The sequence below is a fragment of the Chelonia mydas genome, chromosome 9, assembly GCF_015237465.2.
Source record: "Chelonia mydas isolate rCheMyd1 chromosome 9, rCheMyd1.pri.v2, whole genome shotgun sequence".
Classification (NCBI taxonomy): Eukaryota; Metazoa; Chordata; order Testudines; family Cheloniidae; genus Chelonia; species Chelonia mydas.
The window spans coordinates 91,385,864-91,402,861 of NC_057855.1; the positions used below are offsets into that span (position 1 = coordinate 91,385,864).

At 38.7% G+C, this 16,998-nt stretch overlaps 1 protein-coding gene across 10 annotated transcripts in view; it reads right to left on the bottom strand.

Moving 5' to 3' along the window:
* AFF2 (AF4/FMR2 family member 2) overlaps window positions 1–16,998 on the bottom strand; it is a 405,287-nt gene that overhangs the window by 287,370 nt on the left and 100,919 nt on the right. For 9 of the 10 annotated variants that reach the window (XM_043522588.1, XM_037909514.2, XM_043522586.1 and 6 more), the window contains exons 2-3: window positions 11,690–11,810; window positions 2,270–3,160 (exon numbers count right to left, since the gene is read on the bottom strand). In XM_043522588.1, coding sequence (XP_043378523.1) covers window positions 2,270–3,160; window positions 11,690–11,810 — 1,012 coding nt within the window. Of the gene's footprint in view, window positions 1–2,269; window positions 3,161–10,265; window positions 10,369–11,689; window positions 11,811–16,998 lie in introns of all 10 variants that reach the window. The other variant, XM_043522589.1, reaches the window with a different exon arrangement.

Sequence of the window (16,998 nt, forward strand, 5' to 3'; positions counted from 1 at the left end):
CAACTGCTGGCGGCAGCTAGGGAAGGTTCATAAATTGACATGCCACCCCCAAATAATCATAATCCTTCACGTCAATTGTATAAAGATTACAACAGAGCCCCCCGCCCCCCCGCTGTCATTCTGAAAATGTTATGGGTTTCACAGTTGTGCCCTCTCAGTTCTGATTAAGCTTAAACTAAACTAGTTATCTATAACCTTGGATTAGAAAGAGTTTTATTGCCAAATGTAAGTTAAATTACATTCAGAATGCACATTAGTGGAAAACCATACAGAGGCAAAGTTTGCAGACCTTACACAGGCAAAATGATCCTTAAATCAAGTGGAGTTTTGCCTGTGTGAGGACCATTGGCTTTGTCCCATGCCGTACATTCTACATAGCAGCAGGAAGTCATTCCTGACTGCAGCATAGCTTTTCTCTCCCTCTGCCATTCATTGTTCGCTTTTATAACACATGGACTGTTTTAAGATTATTATCTGTAGTCACTGCTGAAGTGACTTGAGTTTACTGTTTACTCCATAATAAATGAAGCTAATTATACACACAAAGTGTTCGCTACACAGGCTATAAACCAAAGCAGCTATAGGCACAAATTCACCACATAACTTTTTCATTTGAGTGACTACCAGCCTTTCCATTAATAAAAACAAATGGTTCACATCAGTTGTATTTAAAGCTATACCAAGAGATTCTGGAGGAAACCCTGCCGTCATTGAGATCAATGGCAAAACTCCCACTGACATGAACAAGGCCAGGATTTCACCCTCCTGTGATGAACGTAGAGGAAAAGTTGATCCACGGTGTAAGCCTGATATTCCACTACAGAGAGATACTCCATATTAACGCTGCACTTCAAAGTGTGCTTATTGACTCATTGTTATTTTAATAGAGATCAAAAGTGAATAAATGTATTTGCCTTTGCACCATCATTATTTCTTTTATATGCAATTATTTACTTGCCAAACACCACTAGCGATAAATTGCAAGAGAGTATGAAGCTATCTACCTCAGCAGATTTCTAACCTAAGGTAAAAATAAACAGAAACATCTGTAAAGGAATCTTGTGCAAAGCTACATTTATTAACAAATACATTTTCTAATAAAATGCCATCTGCAAGCAACCCTCAGCTTCCACCTGATATAAACAGGCCTTTTTACTGTTTTCAGATGCAGTTCCCAGAAAAATTATTCCAAACTCTACTGCAAAACACATCAGTCTTTGTTGCTGCCTGGAATGTTAATAAATAACATCAAGTTTTTAAACAGTCAAACAAATTATTGGCTCAAAACAATTATTCCAATAGGAAAAGCTGACCTTTTCCAATAAAGTGTCTTAAGAATTAATCATTTCTTATTTCTGGTATAAAAATATTAACAAGCAGGGAAGTAATCTTGGGGGAAAACAGAAAGCTATGAAAATCCCATGTTGTAACTCTGTTCATGCATGTACTAAAAACCTACCTTGCAATGGTTACTGCTTTAGAGCAACTCTGAATAAGAAATTTATTATATCAGTACAAATGCTTCAGCTGGTACCCTTGCAATACAGCTGTGCTTGAAGTGTCCAGGAGAGAAATAAGAGCTAATTATAACTTTAATCACAGAACTGTTGTAACAGACCAGCAACACAAAACTCAGCAATTTAAGTTCTTGGTGCCAGGAATTGGCATTGAATCCCACTGCTAAGTGCTATTGAAAAATGCATGAAGACTTAACGGGATACATTTTCAAAAGTGTTTCTCACAGTTTAAGGCACATTAATTCCATTAAAGTCAATGGGAAATGAGCAACGAAAACATACCCCTTATTGTTAGCAGTTCTGTACAATGGGCATTAAAGTGGTCAAGGCATTTCCAAGTTTATTTTAGATTTTTTTTCTCCTTTGGCACAGTGCATAACAGCATTCTTTAAATCGGATTAATTCCAAAATAAATCTGCAAAACTGTGAACAATGCAGCTGAATTAAGATATATTAGAGTGCTGTGGCCAGCCAAGGATCTGACCTTTTACTGTTAGTGTGACAGAATCAAAGTTAGCATTCCACACTTTGATTTTAAAAATTGATGTATCACTGCTTACTAGGGTTGTCACAACAATCCTTACCAAAAGAAAAGATAACCATGCATTTTCTAGGAAAGGGGTGTCTTTTCAGATCACAATTTCAGGAACTGGAACTTCATACTTAAAGAAACAGACATATACTAGGTTAAATACTCATCAGGTCAGACCTGTTAAGATTCTAGAAAAAAGTGAACTAAGAAAATGACTTACCTCGCTAGCTTGAGGAATGGTAAGCTTTGGTAATTTATTCTTAGAACTGGGTGCATTAGCTTTTCCTTCCAACAGTGTTCCAAATGTTTGATTTCCATAACCACTCTCAATTTCTATTGGAGGTTTCAGTTCAGGTGAGTCATTAGGTACTTGGTCCTGACCATCCATAGGCCTTACATAAGCTGTAGGTTTTTGCTGGACCATGCTAGTTTTACAATGCAGTCCTGGTGGGAAACTCTGGGTTGAGAGACCATTGTTTGCGGATAACAAAGATGTAGAAGGAAGTGGAGATCCAGGACCGTGCCCTACAAACTCAAGTTCTACAGGTGACTTGGAATGACTGTTTTCTTTATAAGAATGTTCTCCAGTTGTTGATTTGGAATGATTGTGCCTCCGTGAATGTGAAGATGATGGAGCCGGGTTTGCTTCCTCAGCGCCTCCATTTTTATGTTGCTCACTCTGACAGCTGTAGAGGTCGTCGTACCTGCCTTGAGGCTGGTCATGTGAAGAGCTATGTTTTGTCCTACTCTGTTGACTATTGGATTGGCTTGGCTGTGCACCATTAGAGCTGTGACCACCACGTGACCAATCTGTCCTGGATTTCCTGCTGCTCTGGTGACTGTGTAGCAAAGTAGAATTTGATGACAGTGAAGAAGGTGGGGGCATTGACGTTGACGAGTGACCACTGATCTGGTGAGACGGAATCATCCTGTTTCTCTGTTCTGGAAAAAAGTTCTGTTCATTTTTGTCAATGGGAGTCTGTGGTACAGAATTCTTTGGGATTCCTACAAGGTGGCTCTGGTTGGAATGGTTGGTTAACAAGTCCTTCATTTCATCATAGTTTCCCAATGTGTTTTGGACACGGTTAGCAAGGGCATCACCTTTATTTGTCTAAAATACCAAAAAGACATAGGGAAAAGAGTGAGTAAATTCCTGGTTGTGAAGTTACTGCTTGGAATGGTTGTCTTAGGAAACGACGGCAAATGTTAGCTACTTAATAGCGTCATGCTGACATTTAATTTAATTTCAATTACATTTTGCATATGTTATGTAAGAAAAACTCATCAATAACTGTGTTCAAAGAACCTCTTGGAACAGGCTTGCATGAGTAACATTTGTATACTGCTTCCTTTTTTCTTAAATATGTTCTCAGAGAAATATTTAAATTACATCAGTTATGGATGTTATGAGCAAAACAGTCTGGTTTTATGTCAGATAAGTTGGGCTTGTACATTTTATATTCTGCAAAATGTGAATGTTCAATTACTGGTTATTGAGTATTTGAATTAAAATCAAACATTTTATTTAAATATGTTATTGCTATAAACCAGGCTAAACCAACAATAAACATAAGGAGCTAAATTCATCCCATGTGTAACTTTAATGATTCCTTTATACAGGGCTCAGTTTGGCCCAATATACGTAATATTTGAGATCTAGAAAACATACTGCTTCCAACTGGTGAATTAACTGCTACTAAAAGAGTGTTCCAAAGATGTACTAAAGTAGCATGTAATTTCTATATTCTGAAGCACCAGGAGGCCTCTATTGGCTGAGAGTGTGGTGTGTTCATGAATCAGTCACTCACACTTCTTCTCTTCAAATCACAATAATCATGAAGTAAGTTCCGATTCATCTATGTTTTACTATTATTTTTCCTTCTGAAGTGGTTTTTACTCTGCTATATATAGTAGACTGGGTGAACAAGCTGAAAGGTTATAATTGATATGCAGCTAATTTCATTTTCCTTTTTGTTTTAAAAAAAGTCAACCAACATAGAACCAATAAACGCAGTCCTCTTATAACCCTTTACGTTCCGCTGAAATGACCAGCATTGCATTAAAACAGCCTATTCCCTATACACTCGTTACTTTATCAGACTCAAGAGAAACACTGCTTTCAAAACAATCATGCCTGTCCAAGCATATGCTGAACTTCGACAATCTGGAAGCAGAGTTTGAAGCTACAATATATGTGAGGTAGGGCTTGATACTTCATATAATTTCTCTCAAAGCATGCTCATACTTCAAGTTAAGTCCCCCTTTCCTCCCAAACGCTGAGCAAAAGAAAGAATGAAGACAGAAAATTCATGCATGGATTCCTCTTGGAATATCTGCTTAGATTTCCAATGCTCAACTAGTCTATAGAGGAGAGAAATGTTGCAAAAAGATTTATTTTCTAGGTACTTCTCATGCAGTATAAAACATTTGGGGGAAAAGATAATAAATGCTGATTTTCTCTAGCTCAACTTGCAGGAATTATAATGTATATTACCACTGCATGGAAGGAGCAATTTAAATGTTAACTGTCCAGTATTGTTCTCATCTGTATGAGTGCTTCTAACCAAGATGGTTAATAGTTACAGCTGTGCAGGACTAGGAATCACTTTTGTTCACTAAAAGTCCCTAGGTTGGTCATTTTAGTGGCAAAAAATATATTCGAGCTAAGCCAAGAATGACCTCTTTGTATATGAGCAGTTTCCTTCAACTGAGTTGCACAACGTGCCATCTGGGCAGCAGCCAAAATCAGACTCTCTGTTCAACCCCCAAAATTAAAACAAGGAGATTCCATTGTGCTTAAGGGCACAGCAGGAATTATGATGCAAGCCTTAAACACTTACATACTTGTGCTGTTTCTTCCTTCCCCACCAAACTTTTTAACTCTTTGAGACACAGCCCACGTGATGGCTAAGTATCTAGAAAGTCCAGAACCACTCGCTTTCATCAGCATTTTGGTTACATTTTCAATTTACACTTAACTTACTATCCATAAAGGAGAAAAGTAAAAAGAGTACCAGGAACACATTATTGCACTGTAACATTTTAATATCACAGCAGCACATAAAAGAGCTTCTTCTCTAAGCCTTCACAGAGAGACTCAATATTTTAATTTTAATACATGGATTTTCAATCATTTTTACTGTTAGAGGTATCTGACTCTCAGGTTTTTTTTAAACATGTCACCTAATGCTAAATGTCATTTCACTTAACACTAGCTCTCTGTTTTATGCAAAATGTTCACATCCTTTGGGATGAAAGGCACTTAATAAATGTAAGGTATTATTATTTGTAGTCATTTTCTGGGAGTATTAATGAAAAAAACCCTTTTCTGAAAAGCACAGAGATAATTAATTTAAACCTCCTGAGCCTATTTTAAAACTCTCTCAGATCCTGATCCGATGCTTACTGAAGTCAGTGGAAAGATTATCAGTGGCTTTAATGGATTTTGGATCAGGCCCTCAAAACATAAATACCTCTGCCAATAAAGAGATAGTCCACTGTAGCTTGAAATACAGTAAAACACAAATAGAAAATGCACCCCTAGGGCCAAACTCTCCTCATTGTGTGACCTCATTGAAGTCAACGAGGGGCACTGTGTGTAATTCAGGGCAGAATCTAGACTTAAGTCTTGACACATATCAGTAATATTTTTATTTTCTTCCTCAACAGATTTAGCATTCTTATTGAAAAGCAGGGTATGCCTGGCTAGTCTTGCTACAAGCACTACAAAAATGAAATTAACTATTTCCGCCCATTACATGTTACCAGGTAGGGGACATTTTTAACACCCTCTTATGGATAATCCATTGATTTCTTAAAGGAAACTTCTCTACTCTATTTTCTGAGCAACAAGTTGAACTGTGGTTTTGCCACCATTAAGGAAACGTATCTTCTGAGTATTCCAAGACATAAATTATATATCTGGTTTGTGATTCAAGACTAGCAGTACTCCCCCCGCCCCTTCTAGCCACTCATTAATTTAGGAAATGCACACTTTTCTATGTTTGGCTCTATTGCTTTAAAAAAAAATCAGAAATAAAATCCTATTGAAAGGCTAATTTGCTCACTAGCTATTGCATTATGGTTCTACAAAGAACAAAACTAATGCATTCAGACTTATGGGCCCAATTAATATGGGTTTTGTGACAATTCCTATGAAAGCCTGAGGTTTCATAATTCATTCATTTTCTCATGCCTCCCAGCATAACTAACCTCTACGGACTAGAAGGTGAGATACTTTACGCTATGCTTGAACACAGTGAAGGGGCAATACCTAAAAAAGATTTAACGTTCTCCAAAGACTCATGCAAAAGAAAATTCTTTCAATTGGTACCTATTTCTCCAGCTGAACTATTTCAAGGCAAACCTCAAAAAGAAAAAATTTAAAAAAACCCTAATTATATCCAAACCTATTTATTAATGCAAAACATTAAAGGGTATCCCTAGTAAAACTGCAGCCTCTGCCAGGAAAATTCCTACACTGCTGATTCAAGCATCTGCAGACATGAGACCCCAGGCTGTGATCTAGTCAGCTCTGACAAATTAAGCAGTATCAGTGTTTGAAAGGGAGACCTCTAGAAAGCTCACATGATCCATAACTGGCAATAGGCAATGCTCATACCTCTTTATCCATGCTGGCCAAAATTGTGGTAGACAGCACAATATTTTTGAAAGTGCGGTTTTCTGCATGAGACTCTGACACATAAAAAGAACATCTTTCTACACACACACACACACACACACCCACCCCCTATGAAAAGTACATAAGATAGACGGACATAATAAAGGAGTAGGTGATTAGGCAGCCTTTCCATAAGTATACAAGTGACGGTGATATCCATATAATTCATGGCAGAGAGCCACATGATAAACTATATTTATGTTGCACTTCTGCCCACGAAGTTACATCTCCCTGGCTTATTTTTGTTTGCAGTGTTGTTTGTCGGCAGGTTGGTCTCAGGGCATGAGAGAGCCAAGATGGGTGAAGTAATATCTTTTGTGGATCAACTTCTTTTGGTGAAAGAGACAAGTTTTGAGCTTCACAGAGCTCTCCTTCAGGCTACTTCATCCCGGGTATGAAGAAAGCTCTATGGAGCTCGAAAGCTTGTTACTTTCACCAACAGAAGTTGGTCCAGTAAAAGATATTACCTCACCCACCTTGTCTCTCTGGACTATTTTTAACATTCCAAGCAGCTACAGTTCATCTACCAGGTGTTGGCTATTTACCTGTTTTCTCATCCTCATACGAAGTGGCACTGGTAGCAGCCCCATCCAATAGTTCCCCATTTTGGGTTAAATGCTGCAGTGAATGGGGAAGGGTGGGTGTGCAGAACAGAGATATTAGAACAGGGAACCAACGAGATGGAGAGAGATGTTTTGTATTTCTCAGATTCTCTTCTCCCCACTTCAACTTCTGTGGTCCTTTGGAAATTCATGGGCCAGATCTTTAGTTGATGTAAATCAGCATGGCTCCATTAACTTTATTGACTTTGCTAATTGAGGATCTGACCCCATGCGTGGTGAAAGGTCACTCCATTTGCATTTGATGGATACCTTCTCTTTCCCTTTCCTCTGCAAACCTAACTGAGGGTCTGCTTGCTTCTTGCTGGCAGCTTCATTTATTTTGGACAAGTGGCATTGCCACTCCTCATTATGGATACAGGAGAATGGACCATATTCTGATCTCAGCAACATCAGAGTAAATCTGAAATAATTTACATCAATGAGACTGAAATCAGAATTTGTTCTGACTGGAAAAGAAACAAATCTATTCCCAAATCCCTCTTGCTTCTCCTCACACACATTAAAAGTACACAGGGTTTACCATTGAATACAATTTCAGTATGTCAAAATGTTGGAAAATAAGTCCAAACATGCTCTCTTTTGATGTTACTGTCATTGGCAGCAACCAGAGCAGACTAAGTGGGTGCACTTTGCACTATTCTTGTTGGATACAGAGGGCCTAATTCTCATTCACACCAAGGATCCTTTGCACCTGGTAGTGTAACGAGGCTTTAAAAGGGGGCATAAGTTACATTTACACTCACTTTAAGGCTGGTTTACACTGCTCTTTCATAAACACGAATCAGGCCCAGAGTTCACTCTGCACTTGCTTTGTAACATAAACCACAACTCTGTCTTTAAGGGTCAAATCCAGCCCCCATTTGTCATCAGTTAAATTTCCACTAACATTAATGGAACCTGGATTGGGCCCTTAATAGCTCATTCCTATAAAGCAGTTGTTCTCAAACTTGGGCCGCTGCTTATTCAGGGAAAGCCCCTGGCGGGCCAGGCAGGTTTTTTTATCTGTCGCGTCTGCAGGTTCAGCCAATTGCAGCTCCCACTGGCCATGGTTTGCTGCTCCAGGCCAATGGGGGCTGCAGGAAGCGGTGCGGGCCGAGGGATGTCCTGGCTGCCCTTCCTGCAGCCTCCATTGGCCTGGAGCGGCGAACCGCAGCCAGTGGGAGCCGCAATCGGCCGAACCTGCGGACGCGGCAGGTAAACAGGCCCACCAGGGGCTTTCCCTGAACAAACGGCGGCCCTAGTTTGAGAACCACTGCTATAAAGGAAATATCAGACAACCACTTTGTCCTTAATTCCTCCTGACGTAAAAATCAAGACAAAATGGGTGGAGTTTATTTTATATATATATATATATATATATATATATATATATATATATATATATAAAATGAATATTAAGGATATATATAGTCTTAATTTTCCTTGCTTCTGTGGATTTAAAACAAATTAAAACTATTATTTTTGTATTTGGTTGTTTAACAATTTATTTATACACACCAATTTTTACACTAATTTTTATGCTGTTCTAAGAGAGTACAATTCTAAAGAAGTTGTATTCAAGAGTTCACCTTGTAAAACGGGTGATGATGGATATTTTTGAAAGTAATATATCTATTCTTTAAGGGCTATTATAGAAATGCATAGATTTTAAATGCAGGTATTGTGTACTCAGTTGTCCAGTTCTGAGCAAGTGGACACAAATTTCAAAATGTAGGGACTATTTTAGCAATTTAAAAGATATCTTTCTGAGGGCACAGTAGATATTAAGAATGGTTTTGAAGTGTATAATTTTTAATTCTCATGATGAAAATTCTGTATTATTTTGTTTAAGTTAATTTTGGGTAAATTCTCCACCCAATTCATTGTTTCAAAATGAACGGGAGGAGGAAGACAAAAAAAAAATAAACCTTGACAATAATGAGAATATATTTTCAGAACGCCAACTCAAAAACCATACACATTGCTAGAAAAGAAATCAGCATTTAGAGAACCTCTCTCTTTGACAGAAAGTGTTATTTATCTTAAACACACAATACATCCTCAATGAAAAACTGCCCCCACAAATTCTATGAGGTCAATAAGCATTTTCATAAAGCTGCAATCTCTTACTTGCACATTTCCATAAGCCTTTATTAAAAATCTGGACTTATTTCTCTACATTTGGAAATTATTTCAAAGATCCATATTGTTTGATTTTTCATTAGGCTCCTATCTATTTCATCCCATAAACTCCAATGCTATGTTTTATTATCAATCTTTAAAGTGTAGCTTAACTAGGTGGGAGCAGAAGGCCAGGACTAAAAACAATTCCAAGAGGAGTAATCATGACACTCCATCTCCAGATGAACCTGAGCATGGTGTTGGTGGCCTGTGACACACAGAAGGTCAGACTAGATAATCTGGTGAGCCCTTCTGGCCTTAAAACTCTCTGACTCTATGAAAACTTTTTTTTTTTTTTTGGCACTTCATTACATCAAGTGCAGTGAATGTGTCAAGTTTCTTCTTCATCTGTGTGATGTAATATACCAGTCATAACTACACAAATAATTGGGGGGGGGGGAGTGCTCAATCATATTGCTACATGTTGTAAAACTGTTCCCCCGCATACTTGCATGTTCTTGGTAGATTAACATCCCAACACTTGGCTTTCCCTCTCGCACAGAGAACATTTTATATCAAGAGGCCTAGATTCTACAAACATTTTTGCACAAGCTTAACTTTAAGCATATGAATAGAAACAAATTAAGCACATGCATAAGTGTTGGCAGTGTCAGGGCCATACTTGTTATCTCTCATGAACATAATCTGTGCATACTGGGAGAGATAATATAGTAGTTAGAAATGATCCACTAGGGTCATTTGGAACATTTTAAACACTTCCATTAAAATGAGCCACTGTACAGTCAACCCACCTTAGAACTCAGTTGTGATTTTTTTTTAAAATTTGGGATGCTCATTTCAGACCTTTGCAATCAGTATCCCATTATTGGAAGAGCTACTCGATATCGAATTCATCTGCAATAAACCAAAAGCTATGAAATACAAAAGAAAAGATTAACTAGCTGCTGCAAACCCATCCAAATCAAAAGCATGTAGATCCTCTGTGTGGTATAGTCCCTTTTTATTCCTACAGGATTTCATATTTCAGTAGTAGATACAGTTGAATTCAGTAATTCAGAGTAACCACAATGGATTAGGTTCTGCTACCCTTACTGACACTGAGTGGATCCATAGCTCTTACAAACACTTGCACGCAAGCTTAACTCTGCTTCCACGTGTAGTCTCACTGAAATCAAGGGACCTATTCATGTTCTTAGAATTAAGAATATGCACTAATGGTTGCAGGATTGGGGCCTTACTTTGCAAGGAGTCTCTCTCAAATCGACGGGATTGTGTGTGTAGTAAATGCGAACTCCTCGTGAGAAAGGGGGTGGCCCAACATAAAATATCCCATTGTAGTTTGCCAGATTAGATTTTAACCAGTAAACTACTGTCCCCGGTTGGTTGAAACAGTCTCCCAACCTATAATTATGAACCACCACTTCATAACGATGCTGGTCTTTCCCCCTTACTGGTGATTTGCAAAGAGCACTCATCCTCCCTACAGCTGCTAACAATATAAAATGGAATGCTAAAGTGGTGGCCTTTCAATGGATGTCACTGATTGGGAAGAGAAAGTGACATGTACATTTACATTCTGATGAATCCATCAGGGGATGCCTGGCTACAAATCAAAGCAGCAGAAATAATCAAGGGGGACATCCCCTGGTGATGAAATTCTCAGACAGCAAAGCTCCTTACAGAGAATAAGTCTCATCATAAGTCTCTTTGATATCCTTGTTATGCTCCCCAAAGAATTCAAACAGACATTCTCCCTGAACACTTCTTTGGACAATTATGATTGCAAAGGGAGAGCTTCCGGGCTCATAATTAAACGAAGAGATTCTGGTTTGAACAAATCAAGTATATTTTCCTCTTTAAAAATAAAGAGATTAAATGTCATTTTGGAGTTAGGAAAACCTAAGTAAAAATTCCTTTGGAGAGCAATATATACTTATTGAGGGAGTGTGCAGAACGTTCAGAAAAGGGAATATGAATCCAAACTCCTTGTTTCAATCCCTGGTTTTGTCACCAAAATGCTGTATAATGTTGGCCATGTTACTTAACCTGACTGTGCTTCAATTTACTAATTTCAAAGGTCTAACTATCTGTAGAGTCAGACAATCAAGATCATCATAATACTTTTCTTCCTCAGAGGTAAGGCTTAATGAGTAGGTGCAAAATGCATTCAGATGAAAGACACTCTAAAAGTGTAAAGTATCATATAGCCATTTACCTTGTAGGGTTCCCCAAAGAGATTAAAACCTGAAGCAAAGAGATCTTCATCTTGCTGGACTTCTTGATTTCTTCGCTCCCATTCTTTCCTTTTAAGTGCACTCCGGTCTTGCTCATAGTGACTGAAAAAGAGGATAAGACAAAAAAGACAAGCAATTATGTTCCCCATACGTCAGTTAAACATTCATTGTTACCAGTATTAGGAACAAAACACTGGAAACAGTGCAATTCAAACCGATGACTTTGAAAGAGAGTGAAATCCATCCAACAGTTTTCCCAAATGTAAATTTGGGATCATAGTACCGTACTAAATACAGCTATTTAGCCCAGCACTCAGATATCACAGAATTTGTTCCAAAGAGAAATCCCAGCATACACACCTAAACACACTTAAAATCTGCATTCACTACACTAGGATACTCCAGGAGAAAAACAGACCACATCATGGAACGAACCATCCAACTACCGTGGAAGAACCTGCTCCAGTACCACCCCACACTAGAACCCATAACAGGTATCATCAAAAAGTTACAACTCAGACTTGATGGTGGATCACATCCTGAAAGAAATCTTTCCCGCCCTCACCCCCTTCTTGCCTTCAAACAAACCCCCAATTTAGCCAAGTTCATCATCAGAAGCAAGCTCCCCACAGTCCAACTCAAAGTGCCACCAGACTCTGCCAGAACAATACATACAAAACCTGTAGACTGCTACAATGATCTATATCCTTCAGAACGCACCTTTCAAGATCCATGTCTTCTACCCATGCCCATCACATGTGGTGTACCTCATCCAGTACATCAAATGCTCCAACAATAACTATGTGGGTGAAACCAGACAATCACTACTCTCTCAAATGAACTCTTACAGAAAAAATGATAAAAGATAAAAACACCCTATCACCCGTGGGTGAGCGTCTTCAAAGGAAACCTGCACAACACCTCTGAAAGATGAGCCTGAAAACATAAATTCCTAACTCTGCTGGGCACTGAAAACCACAGACTCAGTAAAAGACACCAGATTTATGGTCATTACAACCATTTGTAAACACCCTACTGTCTGCTAACCCTTAACTGGCCACTTCATTTTAAGTGGTCTCCTACAGCATATGTGAACTTCTTATGCTTAACCTGTCCCATTTTATATCTAGTTTAGACACTCTCGTTACCTTCTCCAGACCTGAAGAAGAGCTCTGCAAAGCTGGAAAGCTTATCTTTTCCACAAAGAGAAGTTGATCCAATAAAAGATATTACCTCACCTACCATGTCTCTAAATAGAACTAGTCATTCTAAAATTAAAAAAACACACAAAATCTGCCATTTCCAGATGGTGCTTTCTGCCAGAAAAAATTCAGTACAACTTGTCTATAAGTGTACATGTATAAATATGTAGGCACGCTGTGTGCGTACGTGTATGTACACACACACACACACAGAAAGAATATACCTATATGGAGAAGCAACTATGGAGCCAACCAGACCTAGTGACATCTTCAGTTTCCTTTAACTGTGTAACACGTGCCTACATCACAACATTCTACTGCAGCCAAGTGTGATTCAGAACAACTACTTCAATCCCGCATACTTGTTAACATTTATGTATCATTTAGTTGTGGGCATAGGGAGGGTGGACCACTCATGTATTCCCAGAATACTGGACATTCCAGTACTTCCTGAAATGGTATAGGCCCACCCTGGTGAGATGCCCCTGCCCCTGCCAGTGTGACCTCGCACGCATGATGCGTACAAGGTCATGCTGTATGGAGGACACCATTTTGAAGAGCATGCCACTCTGCTCCCATTGGCGTGACCTCACAGGCATGTTGCATGCGATATCACACTTATATCACACTGAAAAGAGCTTGCTGTTCAAAATGGTGTCCTTATATGATACCAGACAAAACCATGTCCGATTCTATCTCAATAACGGACCGGGGCCAAACCACGCAAAAAAAGAGGACTGCCCACCTAAAAATGGGGTGAAATGGCCAGCTTAGACCTAGGGGATGATTAAACAATGTTTCATTTAGTGCTGTTCAGAAGGGAAGGACGTTAGATTAGTTGGCTTCGGCGGCAGATAATTCTGCACACAAGCAAATAAACAAAAAATGTCTATTGCCTCAGAGTAGTGGTAGCAAGACGTCAGTTATCTTTATGTCAGCTCACTTTGTGCACCTGCCAGACCTAGATGACAAGCTGAGAGATCACGTCTACTTCTCTCATGAACAGGACTGAAGTACTTTGGTCTCTTGTCTTTGCAAACTACTTCCTGCTCCTCTGAGGGAAAAGATGTAATTAAAACACTGAAGAGGGAAAAAAAAAAAAGAAGAGATGCATGTATCCACTTGCATTGACAACCCCTCATGCGACAAGTATTAAGGGACACTTCTGTGCTTTCAACCTCTATTTGATTTGTTATAAGACTTTTGGCTCTATTTTGTGTCCGTTAAATAGCTACAAATTCCAGATGACAATTTGAATAGCAGATTAAGTATGCACACTGACGTTATCTGCTGTAAGAAATATTTGCCTGCTAAATTTTATATATACATGCGCACACACTTATGTAACGGAGAACAGTGAATTCTGATATCCTGATGAGAATGAATTTAATCTCCATAGAGCTCTACTGTACTTGGAAGATAACCAAATATCTACAACTTTTGCCTTTTTAGCTCAGTATGATGTTGTATTAGAAGCTTCACATGGAGAGATATAATGAGGAATGAACTGCACAGTGATGAGGCTTTGACAGTGTATAAAGTCACTGATTTCTGAGTGAAACCACAATTACTAATTTGAAGCACCAGCTAATTAAAACCACAGCTATGTATTTAGCCTCTTGTTATACCTACTGCAGTTTATAATTATGAGGACCTCTTTATCTACTCAATTAAAGTTCTTATGATTCCGGCAGGTTGTGTTTGAACCTGCAAGACCCACAGAGACTGCAGGCAAGCATATGTCTATCTCCTGATGATTCCATGTATCCTTAGACTTGCATACTTGTTTTCATACAGGGCGGGGGGGAAAAAAAGACAGACTAATGCCACAAAGACAATCTTGAAATCAGAAAGATGAATTAATAATCGGTTTGAGCAATTCAAGATCATTCATGCTTGGAGTGAATAGACTTGAGTATAGTTTATTAACAGGATGTAAAGCCACCTAAGTATGTGAGGCTGAGTTAAACTTGATTTTCATTGCCGCTTCCAATTTTCAGGTTGCAAACTCAAATGCAACATCATTTTATTTAGTTCGTTTTATAACACATTCTGCCATAATGATATCACTACCTTGGGATCATTTGCTAGTGTAAAGTTAGAGGACAGTACTACGGTCAATGCTACTATTGCATTCTTGTAGAAATTATAGCATTATTTACTAATTTATTGAGGAAAAATAAAGGAAATTAAATTACTATACCAAAGCCACTTACCCTATTATTATTGCTAGCTACAAGCTAGATTGTGGCAGACTATACATCCACAGAGACATAACGGGAAGAAAGAATCCTCACTGCACCCCTTCATCGGCTACCTGGACCTTGGGTCCACATCTGTGGGAGTAAGTGGGTGCTATATACTTGCTGCTGCCCACTCTGGGGCAGGTGGCTAGAAATAGGGTGGAGTCTTGGCTCCACTCTGCTCCACAATCACCTTGGGAAAATGTAGCTTAGTCTGTGTGGGTGGGGGTGGGGAGTATTGTAATTTTCTACTTGTATAGACCAGTTGGAAATTTCTAATCCATACTTACCCCCAAAGCAAGGGGGGGGACAGTGCCTTAGAAAAGTGTTTCTAAGACACAATGCCTCTTGGAGTAATGCAGTTTACACACCAACCCACACTCGGGGCTGTTCCTAAAGACACGGTATAGTATCAGAACTTACAGTTTGCTTACCTTATTCACAGAAGGTATTTCCACTGACTTCAATAGCAAGTTTTGTCTAAGAACTGCAAGCTTGAGTCATAGAATGATAGTATCCCCATGGAAGGGATCTCGAGATGTCTTCTAATCCAGTCCTTACACTCAAGGCAGGATGAGGTAATGTCAGCAGTGTACTATTTCTTTAGCAAACTTTTATGACACTATGGGCCCAATCTTTGTCCATTAATGTCCTCCACAAGCCTGACAATAGTGGGGGGTGGAGTGAGGGCATCCGGCTCAGTCCGTGTGAGCATGCTCAGTACAAGCCAAGCAGCAAATCGGGGATGTGACTCCACTTAATTCCCCCGCACATCACCTCTGTCCACAATATTTACTACTGAAGTCAGTGGAAGCAGGATGAGACTCCAAGAGTCACCCTTACTTATGTGAGAAATCCCACTGAATTCAAAGTAAAAATTATTTATTTGGGTGACTAGGGGTGGCACTATCAGGATTTTAGAGGCTTACAAATGACAGCAGCCCCGGCCATAGTCTATGTTAGAGTTAAAATCCTGGCCTCACTGACGTCAATGAGAGTTCTGTCATTGACTTCAAGATTTCACCCTTAATGTGAAAATACATGACTATTTTAGGCTTAGATATCTGAAAGCTGTGTCCTTCCTCAAGCACACAAACTGTTCAGAACCCTGAAAGGAATCATTATACTATATCATATCTGAGCAAAAGAGTAACTGTAGCATTTTAACACTAGTTCATACTCATTTTATGAAGCTCAATAAAATGATTTACTCTACTTGATGGTGGTTATGTTACTAAACTATTAGGGCAAAATGATGAAACAGCATTAATTTAACGTGGCACAATTTCTTTACAATTAATTAACTTTAATTAATATAGTATTTACTATATTAACTATGTATACAAAGGTAAATAATTTCAATAATTCAGTGTTTTTCTACCAAACACATTAAAATATTTCTCTTTTAGCAGATGACCTCATGAAACCAGAAAAAATATATATTTAATTCACCCAAGAGACAAGCACAAGGCAGAAGCTCACTCCCGGGGGCCCTGATGATGTTTACAAACTATTCCACTGTGCTGGTACATTTTATGACATCAGAAGAACCTCAAGTGAACTGCTGCCTTCTACACCATTTGCAAATATCTATATTTATCACATGTTCTGCAGTTCCAAGCACAATGTTATTTTTAAAAAAACAAACTAAAGTTAATTTTGAATTCTCCATTCTACACTATGACATAAAAGCCTCAAGTACTTCCCAGCGTGTAACGCATCTACACACTAGGAAGTGGTTGCTTATACATTTAGGTCAATGACTTATTTGTTGGCAAATTTATTTCTGTTGCCGAAATGCGCATCACTGAACTAACCCTGCATTGCACATTAACTACAGAAAGC